The 26,250-nt window shown below is 37.4% G+C and overlaps 1 protein-coding gene across 3 annotated transcripts; it reads right to left on the reverse strand.

Moving 5' to 3' along the window:
- Positions 1–8,136: 8,136 nt before the first annotated feature.
- Gr89a (Gustatory receptor 89a) lies at positions 8,137–20,368 on the reverse strand. 3 transcript variants are annotated; one of them, XM_073964263.1, is made up of 4 exons: positions 20,191–20,317; positions 19,731–20,125; positions 9,456–10,568; positions 9,186–9,369 (listed from the first exon to the last, which is right to left on the reverse strand). In XM_073964263.1, the coding sequence occupies exon 3, from the start codon at positions 10,535–10,537 to the stop codon at positions 9,458–9,460; it is 1,080 nt and encodes a 359-aa protein (XP_073820364.1). In that variant the 5' UTR covers positions 10,538–10,568; positions 19,731–20,125; positions 20,191–20,317; the 3' UTR covers positions 9,186–9,369; positions 9,456–9,457. The 3 variants fall into 3 exon arrangements, with proteins under 3 accessions (XP_073820363.1, XP_073820364.1, XP_073820362.1); XM_073964262.1 differs by having other exon boundaries at positions 8,137–9,369; positions 19,731–20,368; XM_073964261.1 differs by having other exon boundaries at positions 9,473–10,568; positions 19,731–20,365.
- Positions 20,369–26,250: the final 5,882 nt, after the last annotated feature.

Genomic DNA, 26,250 nt, shown 5'->3' on the forward strand with positions numbered 1-26,250 from the left:
CTTTTAAAAAATTGTGGTATTTAAACGTGTATGTCTCAAGTTGACGGAAAGGGTATATTTAAATTCTCGCTCCAAATTGGATTGGTTCTCTAGATAAATAACAAGTAAAAAAGTATCAGTCGGCTTTGCCCACAGAGATATACCCTCAGCCTGTGCAAATTGAAACACTTTTTTCACAAAAAACGTATGTATTTAGTGGGTTTCAAAATTTTGGTCGTATGAACCAACAAAAATGTTGATTAGGATTAAAGCTCAAAAATTTTGCGGAAAAGATACTTAATGGAATGGACCGACATAGACCATGGGGGTGCCACAACGGGTTTTTACACCCTTCGGGCTGTTTTCTCAAGAAGTATGGACTTTCCCCTGAAACAACTTTTACCATCGTAATTGAGGCAGAGAATATAAGTTGCTTCAACAAAAATCAAAGTGATTCAATAGCAGGCCTTAAAGTGATCTTATCCAAAATTTTGTGTGGGAGGTACGGGATGGAGTGGACAAATATAGTCCATATTCGAACCTGATCTATGTCTATGTATGTATTATGAGAATGTGTAAAATATGGACTAAATCGTGCGCACAATTTTTCCGAATATTTTAAACTTTTGTGGGGTAGGTACATGAAGGAGTGGACCGATATGGCTTATCTACGAACTTAAACTAAGTTTGGGAACAATATTACGAAGGCCAAATTTTGGCCGGAATCGGCATATCCGTTCGAGACTTATCTTGCGCTTCCACCCATAAACATAGTGTCATAGGGTTTGTTTCTCAACTTTCAGGCTATTTTTTCAGGAAGTATGGACTTGCCCCTGAGGAAACTTGTACCTTCGTATAGGGGACAGTGAATACAAGATGTTACAACAAAAACCAAGGCGATGCGAGAGCAGGTCCTAAACCGAACTTTTCCGAAATTTTGTGTGGGAGGTAATCGAAGGAGTTTACCGATTGAGTCCATATATATATATATATATATATATATATATATATCTATATTAATAAATCATTCATCAACGCCCAGACGAAACGGCTGAAGCTAGAATCCTGAAATTTTGGGTGTGGATCACTCTTGGTCCGAAGGGGTCAGATAAGGCTGGGTTTTTGGAAATTCGAACCGGAAGGGTACGAAAAGTACAAAAAGGTACAATATGGTACGGTTTGTATTTGGCGAACCGGTAGAGCTAGAACTTTGAAATTTGGAATGAAGGTTACTGATGGAGTGTAGGAAAGATGCACTAAAGGGTTTTTAGAAATTCGAACTATAAGTGTACGAAAAGTACTAAAGTGTACTAAATTTGGTGCCAATTCGTACTTTGTGAACGAATAAAGGTTATAGGTTGAAATTTGGTGTGAGAAACAAGGTTAAAAGGTACAGTTGACATAAGGAGGTGGTTTAGGAAAAGTGTACACATGTGTACGAAAAGTACTAAATGGTACTAAATTTGGTACAATAATGATTTGTGCGAACGGATAGAGCTGGAATCCTGCATTTTTGAACTAAGGCTACTGTTGGAGAGTAAAATGGATGTAGTTTTAAAAAATCGTACTCATGGGTACGAAAAGTACTAAATGGTACTAAATTTGGTACAATTATGATTTGGGCGAACGGATAGAGCTGGAATCCTGAAATTTTGAACTAAGGCTACTGTTGGAGAGTAAAATGGATGTAGTTTTAAAAAATCGTACTCATGGGTACGAAAAGTACTAAATAGTACTAAATTTGGTACAATTGGATTTAGGTTGAACAGATAGAGCTGGAATCCTGAAATTTTGAATTAAGGCTACTGTTGGAGAGTAGAATGGACGTAGTTTTGAAAATTCGTACTTCTGGGTACGAAAAGTACTAAATGGTACTAATTTTGGTACAATTATGATTTGGGCGAACGGATAGAGCTGGAATCCTAAAATTTTGAACTAAGGCTACAGTTGGAGAGTAAAATGGATGTAGTTTTAAAAAATCGTACTCATGGGTACGAAAACTACTAAATGGTACTAAATTTGGTACAATTTGGATTTAGGTTGAACAGATAGAGCTGGAATCCTGAAATTTGTAATTAAGGCTACAGTTAGAGGGTAGAATGGAAGTAGTTTGATAATTCGTACTTATGGGTATGAAGATTACTAAATTTGGTACAATTACGATTTGGGCGAACGGATAGAGCTGGTATCCTGAAATTTGAATTAAGGCTGCTGTTAGAGAGTAGAATGGAAGTAGTTTTGAAAATTCGTACTTATGGGTACGGCAAGTACTAAATTTTGTACAATTTGTATTTAGGTTGAACGGATAGACCTGGAATCCTAAAATTTTGAATTAAGGCTACATTTACATTAGGCAATTTTCTTTGAAGCAATTGTCAGTTTGTCGGTGAGAGAGGGTGTTGAGAGGCAAAGGGTTACCATATGCCTCACCTCTCTCACCTTCAAACTGACAATTGCCGAAAGGAAAATTGCCTAATATAAATATGGACTTACTAAATGGTACTACATTTTGTACAATTTGGATTTAGGTTGAGCGGATAGTCCCAATTTACATTAGGCGAGTTTACTTGCGGCAATTGTCAGTTTGTAGGTGAGAGAGGGTGCTGAGAGGCAAAGGGTTACCATATGCCTCACCTCTCTCTCCTACAAAATGACAATTGCCGCAAGTAAACTCGCCCAATGTAAATTGGGACATAGAGCTGGAGTCCGGAAATTTTGAATTAAGGCTGCAGTTGGAGGGTAGACTGGAAGTAGTTTTGAAAATTCGTACTTATGGGTACGAGAAGTACTAAATGGTACTAAATTTGGTACAATTACGATTTGGGTGAACGGATGGAGCTGGAGAGTAGAACGGAAGTAGTTTTGAAAATTCGTACTTATGGGTACGAAAAGTACTAAATGATACTAAAATTGGTACAATTATAATTTAGGCGAACTGATAGAGCTGGAATCCTGAAATTTGTATTAAGGCTGATGTTAGAGAGTAGAATGGAAGTAGTTTTGAAAATTCGTACTTATGGGTACGAGAGGTACTAAATGGTACTAAATTTGGTAGAATTACGATTTGGGCGAACGGATAGAGCTGGAATCCTGAAATTTTGAATTAAGATTGATGTTGTAGTATGGAGACAATTTGGAAATTCGTTCTTATGGGTTACGAAAAGTAATAAATTTCGTACAATTAAGATTTGGGTCAGCGGATAGAGCTGAATTTCTGAAATTTGGAATAAAATTTGCTGCTGGAGTATAAGACTGGCTACTGTTGGATTGTAGAATGGAAGTTGTTTTGAAAATTTGTACTTAAGTTTACGAAAAGTACTAAGTGGAACTAAATTTGGATTTAGGGTGAACGGATAGAGCCCTGAAATTTCGAATTAACATTGATGTTAGAGTATGGGATTGAGATAATTTGGAAATTCGTACTTCGTAGGCTACATTTGGAGTGTAAAATGGAAGTAGTTTTGAAAATTCGTATTTATGAGTACAAAAAGTACCAAATTTGGATTTGATGATTGAGTCCATATTGGAACCTGATCTAAGTTTGGTAGAAATTACACGAAGTGCAAAGTATGGACCAAATCGGTTATTCCCTTCAAGAGTTATCGTGCGCACAAGTTTTGCGACAATTTTTGAACATTTGTGGGGGAGGTACCGGAAGGAGTGGACCGATATAACCCATTTTCGAACTTAAATCAAATCTGGACAAAATATTTCGATACCCAAAATTTGAACCGAATCGATTGATCCGTTCGAGAGTTATCGTGCGCACCAGCCAGCCAGACAGACGGACAGACAGACAGACGGACGGACATTGCTAGATCTACTCAAAATTGTCTGAAACGGATATCGTACAAACATACTTGGGGTCTAAAACCATTATTTCGATGAGGCACATTTTTGGTCGTATCAAAGTGTAAATACCCTCTTTAGCCTAAAGGCTGAGGGTATAAAAAGGCACTATATTAGTAATAAGCAGTGTTGTGGTATAAGATATGATTTCTGCTATCTGAACGAAAAGTCAGGGGGACAATAGCAAAGTAACCACAAATGGATTAAACTAATAAATCGACACTTCACTGGGTGGTGCTTGAACATACGAAAAAGGTAAATTATCAATTTGCTGAGTCATTGAGCGCGAGCATCCGTGAGGATTTCAGCAGTAGATTCCGAAGAAACGTAGAGTTATAAGGTATTAACACTGACGAACATGACACATCTCTCCTTTTCCTGCTTTCCCTTGTGTCTCGGCCTCAAAACAGCTGCAAGGGTGAGTTTTGAATAAAATATCTTCTGTCTTAGAAAAAATGTGAATATTAATCCTCTGAAAAAATGTACATTATACGGTTTGAACTTCAATTTTTCGTATAGAGTAAGGGTTGTGCCTCCAACTTTCCTGTAGAAGAAATTTTATACTTCAAACTTGCCTACAGAGGAAAGATTGGACCTCAAATTTATCTATAGAGGACGGGTTATACTTTAATCTTTCCTATAGAAGAAATTGTATACTAGAGTTGTGCCAAATGAACTATATGGAACTATCTAGTTCACTACGCAATTCAAATGGCCCATATCAATGGTATGAATAAACGGCATATACGTGACCTCACACGTTAGATTTTATGACGTTATTCATACTAAAAATTATGCATAAAACTTGATGGAAGTGGAACTTCGAAATTATCGGCATATTAAGTCAAATAACGCATCCAACAGGTTTATTATACCCTACACCAATACAAAGATGTCAATATTACAAGATAGGAAAAGTCAATTGTTAAAAATTAACTGTAGAGGGAGTTAACCTCTGTTGCTACGACATCATAGCAACATTCTGTTAAATGAAAACTGTTACTCATTGGAATATTGACAAGAAAAACATTAAAACTCAAATTTTAAGGCGTTGACTTTTGTTTTTTTATTAAATAAAAAATAAGAAATAGTGAAGAAATAAATTTCAGCCACAAAACACAACGTTAATGTTTTCTGCCGCGAGAAATGGGAATCAAAAACTATTGACATTGCTGTTATCATTTCCAATGAGTTGTGTAGCCATCTGAAACCAAAATGTGAAACTATTATCATATGTTTTTGGAAAATGCATTTGTTCGGGTCTTTATTACTTTACGTCTTTGACCAATATGTGGGGAGGGTATTATAAGTTGGTTTTGGCCAAAAATTTTGTAACGCATCGAAATAATGGTCGTACACTCATACTTATACATGTATACCAAAATGAATGTCTGAGTCGTTCTGGCAATGCGTGTCCTTCCGTCCGTATGTCTGTCTGTCCATCTAAACCTTGTAATCACGCTATAGGTCGCAATTTTGATCGGATCGTCATCAAATTTTGGGTGTTAATGGGGGTCCCGGAGGGGAAGATGTCTATTAATTTTGGTGATGGTCGGATAATATTATCGGAATGGACAAAAAACGTATTTGAAGAAAAAAATCAAAGTTTCTTCTAAAGCTAATATCTCACCTTCTATAAGGGTTATACCAAAAGCAAAACTCTGAAAGTAGAAAATATCACCGTTCAAACGATGTAAAGTAGGTTTCCATTTTTTCAGTTTTAATTATAATGACGAATATCACAGCCTTGGTTGGGGAGTTTCCAAAAGCAAAGTCTGACTATGAAAGAAGAAAATGCCATATTTGCAATGATGTAAAGTAGGTTGGCGTAGGTGGCCATATAACGGAGATATAACAATAGTCGGTAATACATCCCATTTTTCCACGGATGTTCACGAAATTTTGGTGGTTAATAGGGCTCCCAGAGAGGAAGAAGCGCATTGCGTTTGGTGATGGTCAGATAATATTCGAGAGTCGGAGTGGGCAAAAAACTTATGTATGTGGACAAAAATTAAAAACGTTATTCCTATGCGAATATTTCCGCTTTTAGTAGTCGTATTCCAAAAGGAAAGCCTGTAAATGGATGAGGAAAATATCACCTTCATTATGATGCAAAATAGGTTGGCTCACATCCCAATTACCAATTTTATACCCTCAGCCTTTAGGCTAAAAGGGTATATACTCTTTGATACGACCAAAAATGTGCCTCATCGAAATTAGACCCCAAGTATGTTTGGACGAAATTCGTTTCAGAAAATTTGCAGAAATTTGCATCGATTTAGCCATATCGTCCGTCAGTCTGTCTGGCTGGTGCGCACGATAACTCTCGAACGGATCAACCGATTCGAAACAAATTTTGAGTATCGTAACATTTTGTCCAAACTTAGTTTAAGTTCGAAGATGGGCCTTATCGATCCACTTCTTCGCGTACCTCCCAAACAAAAGTTCAAACTCAACTCTCGAAAAGGAGCAATACGATTTGGTTCAAATTTTGCACATCGTATTATTCCTTCTATATATAGATTGGGTTCGAATATGGACTATATTGGTCCACTCCTTCGGGTACCTCCCACACAAAATGCAGATAAAGTGAAGTTTAAAAGCTCTTCTCGGATCAGTTTAAAATTTGTTTCAGTATGTTGTCCATGCGGCTCCCTTTACGACGGTTCTTGCGCAAGTCCATACTTCCTGAGATATTGGGCAAATTGTTCCAAGAAACCCTGACGGCACCACCCAAAATGGGAAATCCGCAAGATACGTCTTGCAGGGAGTTTCTGATTCGTGCAGACTTTGGACATCATATTATTTCATTCAGTCATGTATCAGGTTGGAATATGGACTATATCGGTGCAGACTTTGGACATCATATTTTTTCATTCAGTCATGTATCAGGTAGGAATATGGACTATATTGGTCCACTCCTTCGGGTACCTCCCACACAAAATTCCGATAAAGTGAAGTTTAACAGCTCCTCTCGGATCAGTTTGAAATTTGTTTCAGTATGTTGTCCACGCGGCTTCTTTACGACGGTACAATTTTTTTCTTGCGCAAGTCCATATTTCCTGAGATATTGGTCAAAATGTTCCAAGAAACCCTGACGGCACCACCCAAAATGGGAAATCCGCAATATAATTCTTGGAGGGAGTTTCTGATTGGTGCAGACTTTGCACATCATATTATTTCATCCAGTGATGTTTCAGGTTGGGATATGGGCTATGGTCCACTCCTTTGGGTACCTCCCACACAAAATTCGAAAAAAGTGAAGTGAGTGATGCTCTCGCATCGCTTATATTTTTTTCAGTAGGTTGTTCTAGAGGCCTCTTTTAAAACGGTACAATCATTTCCCAGAATAAGCCAATACTTCCTGAGATAATGGTCCAAGCTCCAAAACCCTGCCGGTACATACTCAAATAGCTATCGTTCAAGATAACTCTAAAACTTTTTCAAAAATTTCTTCCAAACTTAGTTTAATGTTATTTAATATTTCGAGTCCTTTATGAAAAAAATAAATACAAAAATGTTTGGTATATGTCAATGATTTGGTATAGCCCCACATTACGGCACATACAGATTTTAAAGCAAACTCGTGATACAAAATAAACATATTGTTACGGAATTAGGTTTAACTAATCTCCGTGTAGACGTTGTTTTATTCCCCAGTACGATTTGTACCAAATAAAACAGGGTTCGTTTTAGATTACGTTTCTACAATGCTCTATTTACTTTATTACACTTATTCGGAACCGACTTTAATTACTTAGCACACAGCTAGTCTCTAGTTAGCACGCAGCAATTCTTTAACCGATCTGTTCAGTTCAACGCTTAAAACACGACTCCACTCGTCATTGCCAGTTCCCCTGTATTTATACCCCAAAGTCTCCTTGGTCTAGAATTATCCAGAAAGTCTGGCAACACCTCGAATCTGTGCAACGAACACACAGACGCACATTCGCACTAAGCGAACAACCATACTCACATACATACATGGGGGGAATACAGGCGGACGACAAGCACAGTAATGACGTAATTACAACAACAAACAAATGCAAGAAAGAAGTAGCAACTAAACGATAATTACATGATTATGGCAAAACAGACAAAAGCACATTAATAAAAGGTAAAGTAACATCTAGAATAATGAAGAGAGTTCTACATGGTAGTTGTTGTTGCTTAAATAAAGTAACTGCGTAATAAAAACTTTACGTTACAATTCAAATTTTTAAATTAACGGAAATTAAACTAAATTAACCTAAACCTATCAGTTACATTCGTAACAATATTTTATATACACATAATTATTGTGTTTGGTTTTGTGTTTTGTTTTGCTTTATTTTTTTTTTTTTGTGGATTAGTGGCTGAGGGTTTATCTCTGTCAGCACAGCTGACTGATACTTTCTTACTTGTTTTATTTGAATTTAGTTGGATGCGTTTCAACAATGACATTCTAACATTTTGAACGTTGAAATGTTCCCAATTGCATTACCAAAATAGGTGTAATGCTTCAGACGTTGGAAAGCAAAACGGTGGGATACCAATTTATTTCCATGTCAGATATTTCCGCTTCTGCTGAACATATTGCAAGGAAAGAACTTGATAATGAAATAGACCATCTAAGCTGTAAATTAATTCAAAATGTGACATTGCTGTTAATTAATCAGATTTATGGCAAAAAGGTTCTAAGCTATCCAAATTTTAATATTTTTAAGTTTTTATTTTAATGACAAATACTACTCAAGAAGACCAGCAAAGCTTTTAATCAGTACCAAGCAGTCGGTACTAGGCAAAATAAAATTAATTATAAATTATTTCGGTTCAGTTCGTCCTACGTCATTTGGTATGAAAACCGGATAGGTGAACAATTTAGTATCTTCCTAAAAGAAATGTTAATCACGGAAATGCTTATACACAGGGTAGACTATAGTCTTTGCTCACTTGTTATGTGTTGTTTAAGATCCTCGGTGCCGCGTGCTTTAATAAAAACATACGTGGCTACTCAGACTTCATGTGTTTTTCCTCACTGTGTGCTTGCAATGTCATTCTATAAATTTCCTTTCGACGATTTGGAGAAAAAAATAGTTCAATAGAGACATGTGTATACATTTCCCGATGCTCTCTTGGGGTTCAGGTCTTCATAAGTTTGCATCACCTTAGAGACCTAACGGGATATTTTTCTGGATTAGATTAATGACAAATGTTCTCCCTTCCAAACGTGTTTAAACGTCCTAATAACTTTTGTCAAAAACCTATTGATTTTCGATAGGTGAACGACGTTTTTGACGTATGTATTATACGTTTGAAAAGTATGCAATATACGTCACACTTTCTGGCAGGCCACCTCTGATCACAAATACAAACGATTTTTTAGAGTTTTTTACCAGCTTTAGTAATTTCAAATTCCATTATAATAACAAGAAAATTAACCGAATAAGCTAATAAGAATAAAGCAAATTCATTGTGCAAAATAAATAAGTTTAAAATATTGAATTTTTCAATTTGAGGCCATAAGACACTCGTCTCCACCATTGCATATATCTTTGGCATCTGTAAAAATGAAGAAAAGCAAAAAAAGGACAACATTAAAAACAAATGAATTCAATCAATATTCCACTGCTGTGAGCAACACTAACTTTTAAATGTGAAATACCTTCAAAAAATATTGTTCTTCACGATTCAAAAATAAATCTCGCACCTTACGTTGACTACGTTCACAGAGATATGCCATTAGAATAATCGAATATATTTCCATAGATACGCTCACCACGTACATGATGAAGATGGTGTAGACACGATCCGTGCTAACATAGTAATCCAAGAAGGCATAAATGTTACACAAAATCGTAATAAATTTAATCAGCATCATTATGAAAATGCCAAATTGCAGGGCGTTGACAACAAGCGAAATCAAACGCTGTAAGGCATTTTGCAATGTAATTATCCTGAACATTTTCAGATTGCTTGAAATATTCTCAAAATCCTTTAGCTGTCGTTCTAATTGCAGTGAAAATGTAAGCAGACCCAATATTGTTGTAAATATTGCCAAACCAAATATTGAGGTTAAATGTTGCATTGCCACCAGTGAGACGAAGGCAAAAATATCCGATCCCGCCAAACGTGAAGCACCCGTAAACAAAAACGGCAAACACATCAACAAATCGTAGCAGGTTAAACCGACCTTCACCATAAAGGCTAAAAATGTTTTGAAATTTATAAAATCTTTATCATAATAACGAATAATTTTCTCCCGTAGATCGACAAAGCTATTCAAGATTTCCACCAGCTGATTACGATGCCAAATTTGACCAACCATTATTAACAAAGTGCCCACAACATCGGCTATCATCGTAAATTGAGCAATTCTTTTGAAGAGAGTATCTTGGTTATTGCGTGAAGTGTCGTATAGATTGGGTATAATTTTTGCCAAATATGGTGTTACCACTATTAGAGCGACACAGAAACCAATGGCTATACCGGTAAAGATACGATGAGTACGAAAATAGAGACGCGTCGAACCTGATGGGCTCTTTTTTCGTTCAATCCAAAATGGTGCCAACAGTGTCAGCTGGCCGATGAATATTATCACCCGTATTATGGCGAAAAATATTTTATTCCAAACATGTCGTAGTTTTGCCCTTAACGATGGTTGTTGCTCACATGTTGATGCCTCAGCACAGTAACGTAATTGTCTTGGCGACATCTTGTTTCCCCCCATTTTTGTGATGGATGAGTTAGTTAATGAGTATCTGTAAAAGAAAAAAAGGCAGTGGTTGTTGTTATATGAAGTTTACCCATCATGTGATGTTACATCAAGCAATTTCTTTCTTATAGGGTCGTGAAGCTTTTATTATTGGTAATAGTTGAAAAAATGTGACATTTGTCAAACAAATGTTATGGTTAATTGCGGCCGATAAATATTATTCGAACATCATACAAAAGTGTAATCTTCAATTATGTGCCTAGCTCTTACCTTTCTTCAAAACAATATTTCGAAATGGAGGGTATAATTAAATTTGTCATTTCGTTTGTCACACATCAAAATATTCGCCGGAGACAGCATAAAGCATAAAATTCTAAGTCAATATAATCCGTTCATCTGTTAAAATCAAGATACAGCTCGCAATATTTAGATAGAGCTTTATAATTTGGTACAGAAGTTTCCATTTCTCCTAGGATGTTTGGTATTGAAAATGGGTTACATCGGTTTACGTTCTGATATATATTTTCGGTTGCGGTTTGAAGGTTGTGAATTACTGAAAATTGGTATTTAGTGTTCGTTGGGGCTACAAAACTTTTCTCTAGAAATTTGTTTGTGCGCGTCAACGTTTCAATATATCCGATATTCTCGGTTGGGGGAAATGTTTATACATCTGGAATAGCTGAAATTTATTGTGTGGGTGTTTCGTATATTTTAATCAGTTATCTAGTTCTGGTTCCTATGTATCCAGAGTCAAAAATGCTGCAAGCTGGACTGACTGTGTCCATGAAGATTCAGGAGACGGTGAGTGGGGTTAGATGGCCAGCTAAACAAATGCAGCTCGTCATGCGGTCTCAAACCACATGTAGGGCATTTGGTGGGTATAGTGCCACCAATTTGGTCCCAATATGAATTGAGGCCGTTCCATCGTCCTGATGTTAACTATGCTAAAATCACTCGTGTTGTCGTTTACAGTTGGCGTTCTTCTGCTGCGATTACGGCAGTCACACTGTGGTTTTGTAATGTCTGTATTAACTGAATCTGTATGAATTCTCTTCAAGCCTGTCAGATAGGCCAGATCATGATCTCATATCGCTCCTGACCAATATATCGTGGCAGCGGTGCTCAAGGCGATAACACCCAATGTAATACTGTATCGACAGCATATTTTTGTGTTTATGTCCACTGGTGTATTGAGTTACACCCTGTTGAGTCTTCAGGGCGGCATTCTAACAGGTTTGAATATTCTTCCACTGCGTAGCGCTAACATTTGCATACAACGCTGGCGCCGCTTCCAACAGACCGGCGCCTATTGCTTTGGAAGTGGTCAACAAGGTTTCTTTGTCAGCACCCCAAGTGCTGCCAGACAGCGAGGACCATGTTCCTACTTCTGATCTTATCGCAAATAGCTGTGGCTTACGCAGACGACATATACATGCTATCAACTTTAGCCCAATATTTTGAGGTAGTTATTGTTCGAACAATCGACACCTATGTTCAGTGGAAGCATTATTTCAACCGTCCCCAGCAAAAATACTCATTACCAAACCTCTTACTAAGCCATTATTTTAACAAGGGCATGTCGCGCGAATTTACTAGTTATTTTTTGACCGCTAAAATAAGTAGTTTAGTAGCTAGTTACTAAAAGTCGTGACTACTTATTTAACTACTTCTTTTAGTGACTTGTAAAAATAATGGGCTAGTAGGAGGTTTTGTAATGGGTATTTTTGCTGGGTCCTAGTGATGAACAGTGTGGTAGTGGATTTAACGGTGGATATTTTTACATTAATCAGATGGAAGAACTGCACTAGGTCAGCTATGTAGACATTTAACATATGAAGAATTCTGGTCTTTACTCAGAATTCTGATGTTGAGTTCCCAGAAAAGCGAAACAAATATCCAGTTTTCTAGGACAATTCAAATTAAAAGCTCCTGCTTTATTGAGATCTTCTATAAGACTAATTACAAAATTGAAGGTTTTAAAATAAGAAGGCGCTCCTAGCGCTATGTACGAAATATGTCAAGATATATACGTGTATATACATTGACAGTGAGTGAGTATTAGTAATAAAAGAGTAAGTTTATGAGAGAAAATATTGGAATGTACTAAAATAAGTAATTCATGATATCGATTAATTGATAACGATAAAAAAACTAAAACGAAATAGTGATGGCAAGAAAGTGATGAGTCAGGGGGACGTCTCTGCTGTTGAACATGGCTTCAACAACATATCTTATACAGTATGCAAAACTCATATTCGAACAGCCTTCAAAAATTAGTAAAATCGTTATTTATAGCATATATGGCAGAAATAAGTGCAATAATTTATTGGATAGAGAATATTTAAGAATAATTTACGTGAAACAAAAATATATTTAACTAGTTCCGTCATTTAATAGTAGCCCAACAAAAAAAGTCCTCCCAAAATCATGGGTTTTGTAAGGGATTTTTGGCAGCCGTAACTACTCGCAAACCCCCTTTCTTCCCCATTATTTTGACAAGGGCATGTCGCACTCAGTTTGTAGTTATTTTATGACCACTAGAATAACTAGTTATTCTGTGGCCACTAGAAGTTGAAAAGTAAGTTGAAAAAATTCTATTTTTAGAACAGTTGATGTAAAGATTTTTTTTAATTTCATCACACTTCTTACTTTTATTTTACTTTATTTTATTTCGCTCGCTGTGCGAGTTGAACACACGAACCCTCTGATTTCTAGCCAAAGACACTACATACTATGCCACGCACACGAACATTAAGGGTTGCTTAAGAACTTAAATGTGCAGTGCACATGTGCACCACGAACTGTTTTTTTATTAATTAAAAAAACTCGCGTGCCGACAGTGAGCGTTGAACACACAACCCTAGGATTTATAGTCGGACACACACTCACTGTGCCACCGTCCTCATTGCTTAGTGAGGAGCAAAGTAAGTAGGCTTGGCTTGTAATTTTTCTAAGAAGTATCCCATTACTTTTCAGATTACTTGTAATGGGAAAAGAAGCTTGTTTACATTACTTTGTAATGGGTTACGTAATGACTAATGGATCCGAATTTTTGCTGGGAGATGGTGTTCAGAGTCGAGGCAAAATTCATATTCGACCACCTTAAGGCACTACATTTTTGCTTTTTTGAATATTTTTTCAAGTTAAAGTGTGACTTAGGGTGACGTAGGGGATGGAAGATACCAAGGAACGGATTTATCTTGGTCCCTCTTTCATCTCAAGTGGACACTGACCTCCCCGTGGTGTCACCTGGGGAGCTGTCTTTAACACCCATTAAAAGTAGCGAGCTAACATGTGCCGCGCGTTCACCCATAAGAACGTTAAAAACTTGGGTTTTGGCGTCGGGTTAGTAGTAAATTAGCAGTAAATGAAATACTTGCTACAAATCGATTAAAAGCAAAATTCTTCAACATCAGCTTTATTTGTGCTCATGTTCCCACTGAAGACAAGTATAACTGACCAAAGATATATTTTACGACCGCTTAGAAGAAACTTATGACCGTTGCCCCGCCCATGACATTAAAATTATTCTAGGCGATTTTAATGCCAAAATTGGAAAGGAGAATATCTTTGGCCCAGCAGTCGGAAAATTCAGTCACCACAGTGAAGAATCTGACAATGGTAGGAGGATGATAGACTTTGCAGCTGCAAAAAACATGGTAGTTAGCAGCACCAGATTTAAACATCTCGATATTAATAAGGACACTTGACTATTTCCAGATCAAAGAACAAGTAATGAAATTGATCACATTGTGATAGATGGAAGGCATTCATCAAGCCTGTTGGATGTACGATCGTTCCGAGTAGCAAACATAGGTTCGGACCACTAGCTTGTTGCACCAAAGGTACGTACCAGTATAAACCTTGCAAATAAAGCACGAACAGATACAACCCAGAAGTTGGATATCGGTAAGCTGCAAACACAACAGATAGCCACAGCATATTCCATCCAACTAGCACAATTGCTTAATGAAAGCACTCCTCGTCCCGATAACATATCAGCACTATGGCAAAATATTGTCCACTCCATGCAAACAGCAGCAAAATCCATACTTTGATACCATAGGCCTCGACCAAGGAATCCATGGTATGACCAGGAGTGTCGTGCTGCTACCGAAGAGAAAAATGTGGCATATAGGGCTTCTCTGCAACACAGCCGACCAAGAAGAGGGCACACAAAATTCTCAATATTTCCAACTTTTGACAGTGTGTTAGTAACGTTGTATGCACGCATGCTGCAAAACAAAAACAAATCAAAACATTTGTGTGCTATTTCGTTGCGTTCGGGTCGTGTGTGTGTGAAAACTTCGTAACTTTAACAATATCAAAGCACGACATTGCTCTACAATCAGTAGCAACGCGTAGCGCACGAGTAAGCTAATGGGAGAAAAGGAGAGAAGAGAAACGTCCTTTCCGCAAGAAAAAGAAAGAAATGGAAAGCCGGGAGTGTTAAAAAGATGTACAGGAGACAGCATGAAGTCCGAAAGTTCTACTAAGCACATCCTCCTGTTGAGACCAGCAAGGTAATTTGGTAACTGATACAGATAGTGTGCTCGGGATATGGAAAGAACACTTTTTTCAATGTGTTAGTTTCCGATAGTAGCGAAGACGGCGAAGATACCACAGATCCAATCCCAGAAGATGGTACTGAATGTATACCGCCCAGTCAAGATGAGGTAAAGACAACAATAAACCGGCTAAAGAATAATACCCAGCAAAAAAGTCCTCCCAAAATCATGGGTTTTGTAAGGGATTTTTGGCAGCCGTAACTACTAGCAAACCCTCTTTCTTACCCATTATTTTTACAAGGGCATGTCGCACTCAGTTTGTAGTTATTTTATAACCACTAGAATAACTAGTTAATTTGTGGCCACGAGAAGTTGAAAAGTAAGTTGAAAAAAATTCTATTTTTAGAACAGTTGATGTAGAGATTTTTTTTAATTTCATCACACTTCTTACTTTTTTTTTACTTTATTTTATTTCGCTCGCTGTGCGAGTTGAACACACGAACCCTCTGATTTCTAGCCAAAGACACTACATACTATGCCGCGCACACGAACATTAAGGGTTGCTTAAGAACTTAAATGTGCAGTGCACATGTGCACCACGAACTGTTATTTTTTTAATTGAACAAACTCGCGTGCCGACAGTGAGCGTTGAACACACAACCCTAGGATTTATAGTCGGACACACACTCACTGTGCCACCGTCCTCATTACTTAGTGAGGAGCAAAGTAAGTAGGTTTGCCTTGTAATTTTTTTAAGAAGTATCCCATTACTATTCAGATTACTTGTAATGCGAAAAGAAGCTTGTTTACATTACTTTGTAATGGGTTACGTAATGACTAATGGATCCGAATTTTTGCTGGGTAAGGCAGCATGAGTTGATGGCTTACCAGATGAGCTGTTCAAAACCGGAAGCGACACGCTTATAAGGTGTATTCATCAGCTAGTTAGCACCATCTGGAAGGAAGAACGCGTACCCGACGACTGGAACCTGAGTTGTGACGCCGGAAGTCGCTGGCTCGTTTCCGGCTACACAGACTGGTACCACAGGATGGTACTATATTAATATCATAATAGCGTTGAATTTGAACTGAATACCTTATAATATAACATAAATTGAATTAACCAAATGTCATGTTTTCTCTACATTGTCCATCTGACCCTCGAAGTTGTTTTCATACTCTAAGGATCAAAACAACTTACCGTTGCGTAGATTTTTAAAACCAACGTCCAACGATATTCAAATGAGTTTATCGTTGTAAACATATAGCAACAAAACACACGTCCATAGGGTTTTTAGTGGCGAATGCATTGCAACGAATGCACTTGCAAGTAAACTTCTAACAACAAAACACACGTCTATAGGGTTTCTAGTGACAACTGCATTGCAAACGAATGCACTTGCAAGTAAACAACTAGCAACAAAACGCACGTCCATAGGTTTTCTATTGGCGACTGCATTGCTAGCGAATGCACTTGCAAGTAAACGACTCGGTGTATGCGCGTAAACATGTAACAACAATGCGCCTGCGGTTTATGCATTTCGACTCCACTTGGGTGTAAACAACCAACAACACGATGTATGCACGGTGAACCTTTGTGCATGCCGACTCCACTTGGTTGTAAACAACCAACAACACGATGCATGCACGGAGAACCTTTGTGCATTCCGACCCCACTTGGTTGTAAACAAGCAACAACACGATGCCTGCACGGAGAACCTTTGTGCATTCCCGCGAAGTGCACAACAAGCAACAACATGCAAGTGGATAAGGTAGGCGGGGTTGTTTACATCGCACTATAAAAGGATGTGGCGAAATTAGGGCAGGGATCAGTTCGCGAATCCAGTACGTGGAGTCTACGTCAGCAGGTTAATACTAACAAGAGTGCAAGGCAACCCAAGAACACAGGTGAGTAGAGTGAACGCCAACTGTGAACGACTACCGACCGGGGACATTTTGAACTAGTGAGTTGTGTAAGGCCACTAGAATCGGGGGAGTGAGTTGAGACGCCACTTCCGACCATATAGAGTAGCCGGTTGCCAGCCCAGTGAGTTGTCCCACGCCACTGGAACCCATCGCGATCCTGAACAGGAAGCCTGGTGAGTTGTCACACGCCACCAGAGGAGCCTTGTCCCCCACGAAATCCCGGAACAGGCATAGTGACGCCGCAGAGCCGCGAGCGAGAAGCCTGGTGAGTTGCCACACGCCACCAGGAGAGCATTGTCTACCAAGGAATCCCAAGGAATTATTGTCCGGGAATACCACAGGCAGAGCGGTATTGGGAAGCTGTCCGACGACCAGTGAGTTGTCCAACGCCACTGGTATACATATCCGTCCTGATTCCGTGCAGGTCTACCGACGGACAGACTCCGGGAGCTACCACGCTAAAGCCGCCGTGGTTAACACGAGGACCGACCCAGGTCTTGGAAACTAAGGCGACGTAATAAAATCATCTAAATAAAGCGGGATAACCCTTCTTTGAAAACACCTTTGTGTCTTTCCTTACTCCTGTCACTGACAGAAATAAATTTCTGTGACGAACTTTGGCCACCGCGAGCTAACCTCGGCAAAAGGGCCCTAGGTGTCGTTACAGAGTATACTGTGTCCCTTCCACAAGAAAGGAGACAAGACTATATGATGTAACTATAGAGGCATAAGCCTTCTCCCTATTGCCCATAAGATAGTGTCAGGGATATTATGCGAACGACTAAAGCCAATGGTAAATAAAATAATTGGACCATACCAATGCGGTTTTAGACCTGGCAAATCCACCATTGACCAGATATTTACCCTGCGGCAAATCTTGGAGAAAACCCAAGAGATGCAGATCGACACCTACCACCTTTTCGTCGATTACAAAGCAGCCTTCGACAGCCCCCTACGTTCAAAGGTATTCCAAGCCATGTAGAATGGCATTAACTGATACTCGGTCCTCAGTTAAAATAGGAAAGAACGTATCCGAAGAGTTGTGTACCAAAAGAGGTTTCAGACAAGGAGACGCAAGAAAAAGAGAGAGAAAACAACTCGCCAAAATTGTTTTTTTTTTTTCAACCTCTCAGAAGAAACCAGTATTTTTTTGCTTTATGAAAGGTGTTCTTGAAATGCAGAAATTTGAACTTTGGCAAGACTTTATGAACACTATTCCTATAATAAAGTAATTTTTTTTTCTGTGTATGTCATTGATATGTGACGTATTTTTTATCGCCGAATCCGAAAGGCGTGTCTTATGTTGCCACTTGTAGAGGAGTTGTTCATGGCTGAAATACTCAGGAAATATCGGCAGCATTACAAAGGGGTGTTATGCCACCGTTAAAAATTTGGTGTGGCCAGGCCTGGGAATCATACCCGGACATTCAGCGTGCAAAATGGTTGCACATAACTTATTCCTAAAGGTTGTGGTGTAGGGTATCACATGGTCGGCCCCGTCCGACTATAGCCTTTGCTTACTTGATTTTACTTAAAAATGTGTTTAAAAACTACATTAAAAATTAACTCCATTATCCGGGAAAATCGGTTATCCGTGAGGCATCACCGACCATCACTGATAATCTAGGTTCGACTGTACTACTGTACAATGTTGTATTGACAATAACAATTACTATTTTGTGGGTCTATATTAAAAGTGTTTTACAATGTTAAAGCACTTTTGTAGAGTAGTTTTCTGTTTTTTGTTTTGGAATATTTCACTTTAATACATTTTTTTTGTGGGACACTCTAATGTTAGACTTCGCCCAAACGTGGATCTATATTCACCAATTTAAGAAGGGATTTCCTACACTGAGAACCAAAAATATATTATTACAGGTAATTCTGCAGAAAAAGGTGATTTAATCCTATAAAGTACAGAAAGAGTATAGAAACCCTATATGAAAGCTGTGACCAAAAGTGGACCCATATCACATTTTTTTATAAGGTGATGTTCTAAACTCTAAGTTCACTATTAAAGCCTATTCCGTTAGAAAATTTGGTTAATATATGTAATATACATTAAATGGAGAAAGAAATCATGTAAGGAATATAGCAAATCATGGACCAATATTGACAATTTTTCTCGGGGGATTTTACTATATTTATTATCCAGTACTAGGAGTTTGCTATAAGAACTCCTAGTACTGGATTACAGCGAATTCGGTTGAACAATGTGTCCGTAATAGTAAAATACCACAATTCAGGATGATTCGTTATATGGGAACCACGCGAAAACGTGGACCTAGGACTCCAATATTTTTATTAGAGTATCTTCAGGTCACTAAGAACGATTGATAAAAATTTTAGTTCGATATATTATCTAGAAGTATTTTTGTCATAACTTCCCTTGTAAGTGTCACCACTGTGCTATGGTGGAGGGTATAAAAATTCTCTTATGTTGTCAGTATAATAAGTTTTCCTCGTAGGTTATCAGCAAACTTGCCACCTTGGATTACCAGTTATTATTATCTGTTTATTTAAAAACTATATAAGTTGGTTTAGTTGTATACGTTGCGTATTTAACGCAACTTAGTCGGTATTGAATAATTAGTTTTCCCTAATGTATTTGATGTAATGCCGATAACAATAGTGGCCTAGGCAACGAATTGAATTGACCTTTAAATACTTTATAAATATTCTAAAAGTTGCGTATTCCGATACTTCAATAAATGACGTAATTTTTTAAAAATTACAACAATATCTCAAATTAATATTGTAAACATAAAACATACCAATTTAAAAAAGATATTTCCCCATAGACCACTGTAGTCTGCACAAAAAAATACGAAAATGTTATGGCCTCTTTGTTATCCTTTTTATTAAACGATGTGGTCGTTGTCCTCCTCGAAAGTTTTTACGATGTTGTGTGCTATGTTTCAATGGCCCAACAAAATATCACTACTCCATAGCACTCTTCCTTCCGTCCAAATGACAATTGTAAGAATTTGTCAACGTTTCCTTTTCGAGCGTTTTTTACGTTTTAAATCGCGTGCTGGGCTTTCATTGCACACACAATGTCCTGATGTTGAGACGTCTTCAAGGATTTACGGCTCTTTGTTTGCGTTTTTTATTACAAACGGATTTCTGTCTGTTGGCAGGAGGTCGGTCACACATGCAATATGGCTGGCTGTAACGATGATTTCCTTATGTGAAAGTGTTGCACTTCACGTTTTTTATGTGCAGCACACTTACACACAGCGGTGGTCACCCACTTCCTTTTCGAAGGAAGTTGTAAATGCGCCAGAGTGTTTTATAACCAATTTGTGGAGTCCGTTGTGAGTGAGTGTGGACTGAATCGTTTTGTCTACTTTTGCTATTTGTTGTCGTATTCATCCAGACTTCCGACGACAGAGTTCCACATGACACTGTTGGTGTTGCTGTTGTTGTTATTGCTGTTATGTGTGATTAATAATTGAAAGTATTTAAATGGACACTTGGCTCATATGGAGACATTATTCATGAGCTTTGGGATTTGTAGTTGTGAGCAATGTGTGTGTGTCTTGGATGATAATATCGCCGCCGCCGCGTGTCAAAAAAGTGGTATTGTCGTCCTTTTTCCCTTTGATCACTCAGACGCATATTTTCACAAATTTCGTATTTTTTTATTTTGTTTTTATTTTATCTGGAGTTACTAAGTTTGGACAAATAACTTTATTCGGCTTGTATGTTTGGTTTGTTGTTGTTTGAATTCGATTGACTTGGACTTTCATCCCAGTTAACACTCTAGAATTGTTAAAAAAGGGATTAAACTAGTTTGTCATATGTTTCTAAATTGTGAACATAGAGTGTATCATAGGATGGCATGCCTCGTAAATGTTTTTTTAAGGAAGGCAAGTGCATAACAAAAGCGGTAGGGTGTCCAAAAAACCGGTTTTTCCAAACAAAACGGTTTTCGGTTAACCGAAATTTTCAGTTTTTTCAAAAACCGGTGTTCGGTTTTCAACAATTTTCAAAACCGGTTAACCGGTTTAAACCGGTTTTGTAAAATAGGTACAAAATTGCTCATAATTGATAAATATTTGATTGAAAATGTGCGGATAGGGGTAAATTAAGTATAACTAATTCGTTATTATATAATTATCTGATAATATACATGTTATTTAACATTTAACCTTAAAGTGGAGACAGCAAACATAAGTCAGAAATTGTGCTCTAAGAATAGTAAAAGCCCTTACAAATATACGATTGTGTACCAAAGGAATTATATTTACATTTTATTAAGTCTGGATTCTCCTTCTTGCGTTGAGAACCTCAAATTATCGTGCCGGAATTAAAATGTACTATGTTATCGTTACCCTTTACAACCTTAAATTCGACAAGTTCTTAGTTTACTGTAATAATTCAAAAACGTATGAATAACGTCATTCAAACAACCGTGTGATATTACGTATACGCAGTTTTTCATAGATCGTTCAATTGAACTATATTGGAGTGGTGACATTTTACACAAAATATGTTCAAGTTTAAAGGTATCTGACATTTTTTTTGATTTTTCATCTGACATTTATAATTTAGCCGTACCTTTTGTTAGTTAAGTTTAGTTTACTTTCAAGAATACAATTGTAATGAAATTCTAAAAATATTACTACTTTTTTAAAACCGGTTAACCGACACAAATAACCGGTTTTTTCGGTTAACCGAAAATTACGTTTTTGGCGAAAACCGGTTTCGGTTTTGTAAATCAAAACCGGTTAACCGGTTTTGGACACCCTAAAAAGCGTCTATTGATCAATTAACGGGTTTCGATATATTTTTTAAAGAAACTTTACAAAGTATATCCAAGCTCATATGATGTCTATTTATGTACAGCTGGCTATAAAATACTTCGTATGCAGTTGGCTAAAAAATACTTCTGATTAAGGAATAGCCATTAAATCATTATCCTTTGCGTCTAATAAAGATATGAAATATGTAAGTGCTTGCCCTAAAGGTGACTTCAGTTATGTTCTATACTGTAACTCATTCAATTTTCTGATAATTCATCAAATATTCTATTGTGCACATCATCACACTGTCGTGTCTATATCTTATTACATACAGTGTCGGCCATTTTTTTAAAATTATATTTTTTTAAAAACACAAGGTTACATATTTTAATTTTTCTTTTTATTTATTTATATCCTTATTATTTAAAAACAAGTAAGCAAAGGCTATAGTCGGACGGGCCGACCATGTGATACCCTACACCGCAACCTCTAGGAATTAGCTATGTTCAACCGCTTTAGAAGCTGAATATCCGGGTTCGATTCCTAGGCCTGGCCACATCAAATTTGCACCGGTGGCAAAATATCCCTTAGTAATGCTGGCGATATTTCCTGAGTATTTCAACCATGAAAAACGTCTTTACAAGCGGCAACTTAGGACACGCCGTTCGCACTCGGCGATAAAAACTAGGTCACATATCAATAACTTAATATGAATCCATTGATATAAGAGAAGCCTCCCTTGTCCCTCCCTTGGACCATTATTTCAAGAAGTATGGACTTATCCCGGAAAAATTGTACCGTTGCAATAGGGACCGCGAAAAGAAAAAAAATTCAAAAAATTCAAATAGATCCGATACGAGTCCTCAGACTGCGCTATTTCCAAATTTTGTGTGGGACGTACTCGAAGGACTGGACCGATATAGTCCATATTCCAACCTGATACATGACTAGATGAAATAATACGATGTGCAAAGTTTGGACCAATCAGAAAATCCCCTTGAGAGTTATCTTGCGGATTTGTCGTTATATTTAGATTTCTTGTTTGTTTTTCAGGGTTTCTTGGAGCTTTTCGGCCCTAATCTCAGGAAGTATGGGCTTGCTATTGCAATTGTACCACCGTAAAGGGGACAGCAATGACAATCTGCTGAAAAACAAATTCAAAACGATTCGAGAGGACTCTTAAATTTCACTTTTCCGAATTTTGTGGGGAACGTACCCGAAGGTGTGGATCGATATAGTCTTACCCGATTTATAGATTGCTCACTTCGCCAGTTATCGTTCACACAATTTTTTGAAAGCCTATATTTGAACTTAAACTAAGTTTGGGCAAAATATTATAATAATTGTTCCACAAACATCCCATACGGGACAAAGAAGACTTCTCGCATCTCTCTTGGGCAAAATATTACGAAGTATAAAATTTGGTTCGAATCGGTAGATCCGTTCGAGAGTTATCGTGCGCACCAGCCAGCTAGACAATAAGAGAGACAGATGAACGGACAGGGCTAAATCGACTCCAAATTGTCTGAAACTAATTTCGTCCAAACATACTTGGGGTCTAAAACCATTATTTCGATGAGACACATCTTTGTCTATTTTGTATGTTTCCCCTTTACTGTAAATCCTGAGGTATAAAATAGGTGGCGAGGGGACCCCGTGCTACAATATTTGTATAAAACATCCAATTGGAGAACTGAACTGAAAATTTCTCTGTCATGATAGAGACAATTTGTACCATGGGAGGAAATTGTGGTTCTCTACACAAAACCCATTATATATTAGGCAGTAGCCCGTTATCTAGCAGACACATTATTGCAATTTGCATCAGGGGAAAAGTCAGTAGTTATTTTCCCATATGTGGGCTACTTTGCCGGTATATCCCATCCAGGAATTAAAATATGGACCAAAAATAAAATTTGTCTATTTTTCATACGAAAGTAATGGTCTATGTCCAGCGTTGCCGACAGTTTTTGGTCGGAAATCGTCAAAAAATCGTCAAATCGTCAACAAAATTTGGAAAATCGTCATCATTATCCAAAACTAGGTTTGGTTACCGTTTAATGCAATTTTTTAGCCGATAGGTTTGTCAATGAGACCGACAACATAAAATATACAACCCACAGCAATAAATATAACCCAATCTCACTTAAAGGGTTGTCCCTATTTGGGCAGACCACAAAAACTAATTTTTTTTGTTTTTGCGAAACCCTTTTTTATAAAAGCGTTTTGCGATGCCAACGATGACTCGAAAACGAATGGGTCGATTATCGCACATGTGTGTAAGCATTTTAAGAACCTATTAGTCTTACCTTAAGGCGAAACAGAATTTTAAACAAACTTTTTTATAAAAAAAAATTAACTGTCAAAGTCAAAATTTTGATTTTAACAAAAAAAATTGACTGTTTTTTTTTTTTGTCAAAAAATCTGGCAATTTTTTTTTAAAAAACTGTCTCGCTTAAGGGCAGCCTTTTATTTGTTTAATAAGCTCACCAAACCATGTGAAGATCGGTCAATTCGGTTTCGAGCTATCGTTGGCACCGACTTCAAAAATGCCATTTCGAAAAAAACGCGTTCAAAGTATCAAGAAATTGTTCCCTCAAACGTAAATTTGGTTGATGGGCAGTCGAAAATCGACAAAAACTCTCATTAAAGAGGACATGGGTCGGAAGTATTATATATCGAAAAATTTTAAAGGAATATTTTCATTCATTAACAATCCTACATGAAAATGTTCAGCTTATGTAAATCTAAGATGAGGCAAAAACTATGAAAATACCTCTATTCCACCTATGTACATATGTGCCTAAATAAAGCCATTCCGTCTCGAAATTGTTTAAAAACATTAAAATAGCTCATGAAACCGAGTTCGGAATATTGCTGTCCTTAAAGACTTTCGTGAAATTCTGGTCAAAATATAGTTATCATGTTTTATTTCATGCAATTCGGGATTACGTGAAAAATCGTGATTTTGGACCATAAAATCGTCAAATCGTCATTTTTCAATTTTAGGCCAAAAAATCGTCAAAATGACGATAAATCGTCAAATTCGGCAACACTGTCTATGTCACCCGCTAAATCATATCAGATCATCATGCAAAATTGTAGGCATTTTCTTCAACCTAAAGTCTTACCTCGTGCAAAATTTCGTGACTATTGAGCTATAATTGCGACCTCTAGCGTGTTTATGATTACACTACCAAGAAATAACAGGGTATATTAGGCTGTAACTCTGTTATCTTATCATGTACACCAACACAATTGAAATCAATAGAAAGGTCAAGCGTTCCTCTTCCAAGTATAGTTTACTTGCCCGGAATGTCTCTTCCAGGAAAATGATATAAGCTGTATATTAAACAATTTCACAATTTCCACACAAAAGTTGTGGTCCATTTAACCCTCTAAATATTATCTGATCGCCATCTCAAATTGCAAGCTTCTTCTCTGTCATATACTCTTACCTTATTTAAAATTTGGAGGCGATCGGACTGTTATTGCGACTTACAGAGCAGCTACAAAATCGGGTAAAAATTATGTTTTTGGTCCATTTCACCCGCTAAATATTTCACTATCATCACCAAAAAAACAGCGATCTATTCTGAGGTGAAACGGACCTCCATTCCAAATTTCGTGATGATCGGTCCATAATTGCGGTCTGGAGTTTGATTACAATTTATAATGGACAGACGGACACACGGACGGACGGACACACATCTCAAAATCGCTTTATATCGCCGAGATATGAAGATTGGTATACCACATTGGGGTGTCCGACGAATATTTCGCGGTGTTACATGAATTTTTACCAAAACAAACTTATAATACCCTTTCCACATAGTGGTGTAGGGTATAAATACAAACAAAAATTTGATAAAAAGCACCCCCAATTTAAGGAACAAAAAACTATTGAAGTCAATATTTCGATGCTTATATTTTATTGTGGATGACACACGTACATCTTGAAGGGTTTAGAGGATATTAAATTATGAATTACTAGCAGACCCCGGTCCGCGTTGCTGAAGCGTCGTAATGAGTTCTCGTCAAACCGAGGAGGATTTAAAATTTATCAACAGATCAACAGGTTTTGTCTGTAACCTATCTTTTCGCTTACGGACTGTCGGATTTTTTGCTCATTCATGCTGTTTAGGATTTATGATCGTCCATGCCCCCTGTCTTTATCCTAAAGCGATAGTCGGGTCATTAGGCCGCACAGAAATACTACATTGTAGATTAATTCGTAAATTTTTAAACCGTAGATTGTAGATTTGTTCGTACATTTTTAAAACGACACATGCGTAATTTTTGCATATATAGCGTTTTTTTAAATATCGCATAGGAGACGCATCCCGCCCCTCAGGAATATAATAAAATATGTAGACTGTTTTCGGATAGAAAAGATAAAAATTGAAAATTGAAAAAATGGGCGTGGTCAAAATTCCTCAACTGATGACATTACCAACGATCGACATTTAATTTTTATACCCTACACCACTATGTGGGGAGGGTATTATCATTTGGGTTTGGCCAAAACAGTTTGTAACGCATACAT

This window comes from Musca autumnalis, unplaced genomic scaffold (genome assembly GCF_047663935.1).
Source record: "Musca autumnalis isolate F117 unplaced genomic scaffold, ASM4766393v1 scaffold_1, whole genome shotgun sequence".
Lineage (NCBI taxonomy): Eukaryota > Metazoa > Arthropoda > Insecta > Diptera > Muscidae > Musca > Musca autumnalis.

Coding starts and splice junctions, on each gene's coding strand:
- Gr89a (XM_073964261.1), bottom strand. CDS start 10,537: ATGGGGGGAAACAAGATGTCGCCAAGACAATTACGTTACTGTGCTGAG. Junction 9,370..9,472: donor AAGAACAATATTTTTTGAAG/GTATTTCACATT, acceptor TCATTTTTACAG/ATGCCAAAGATATATGCAAT.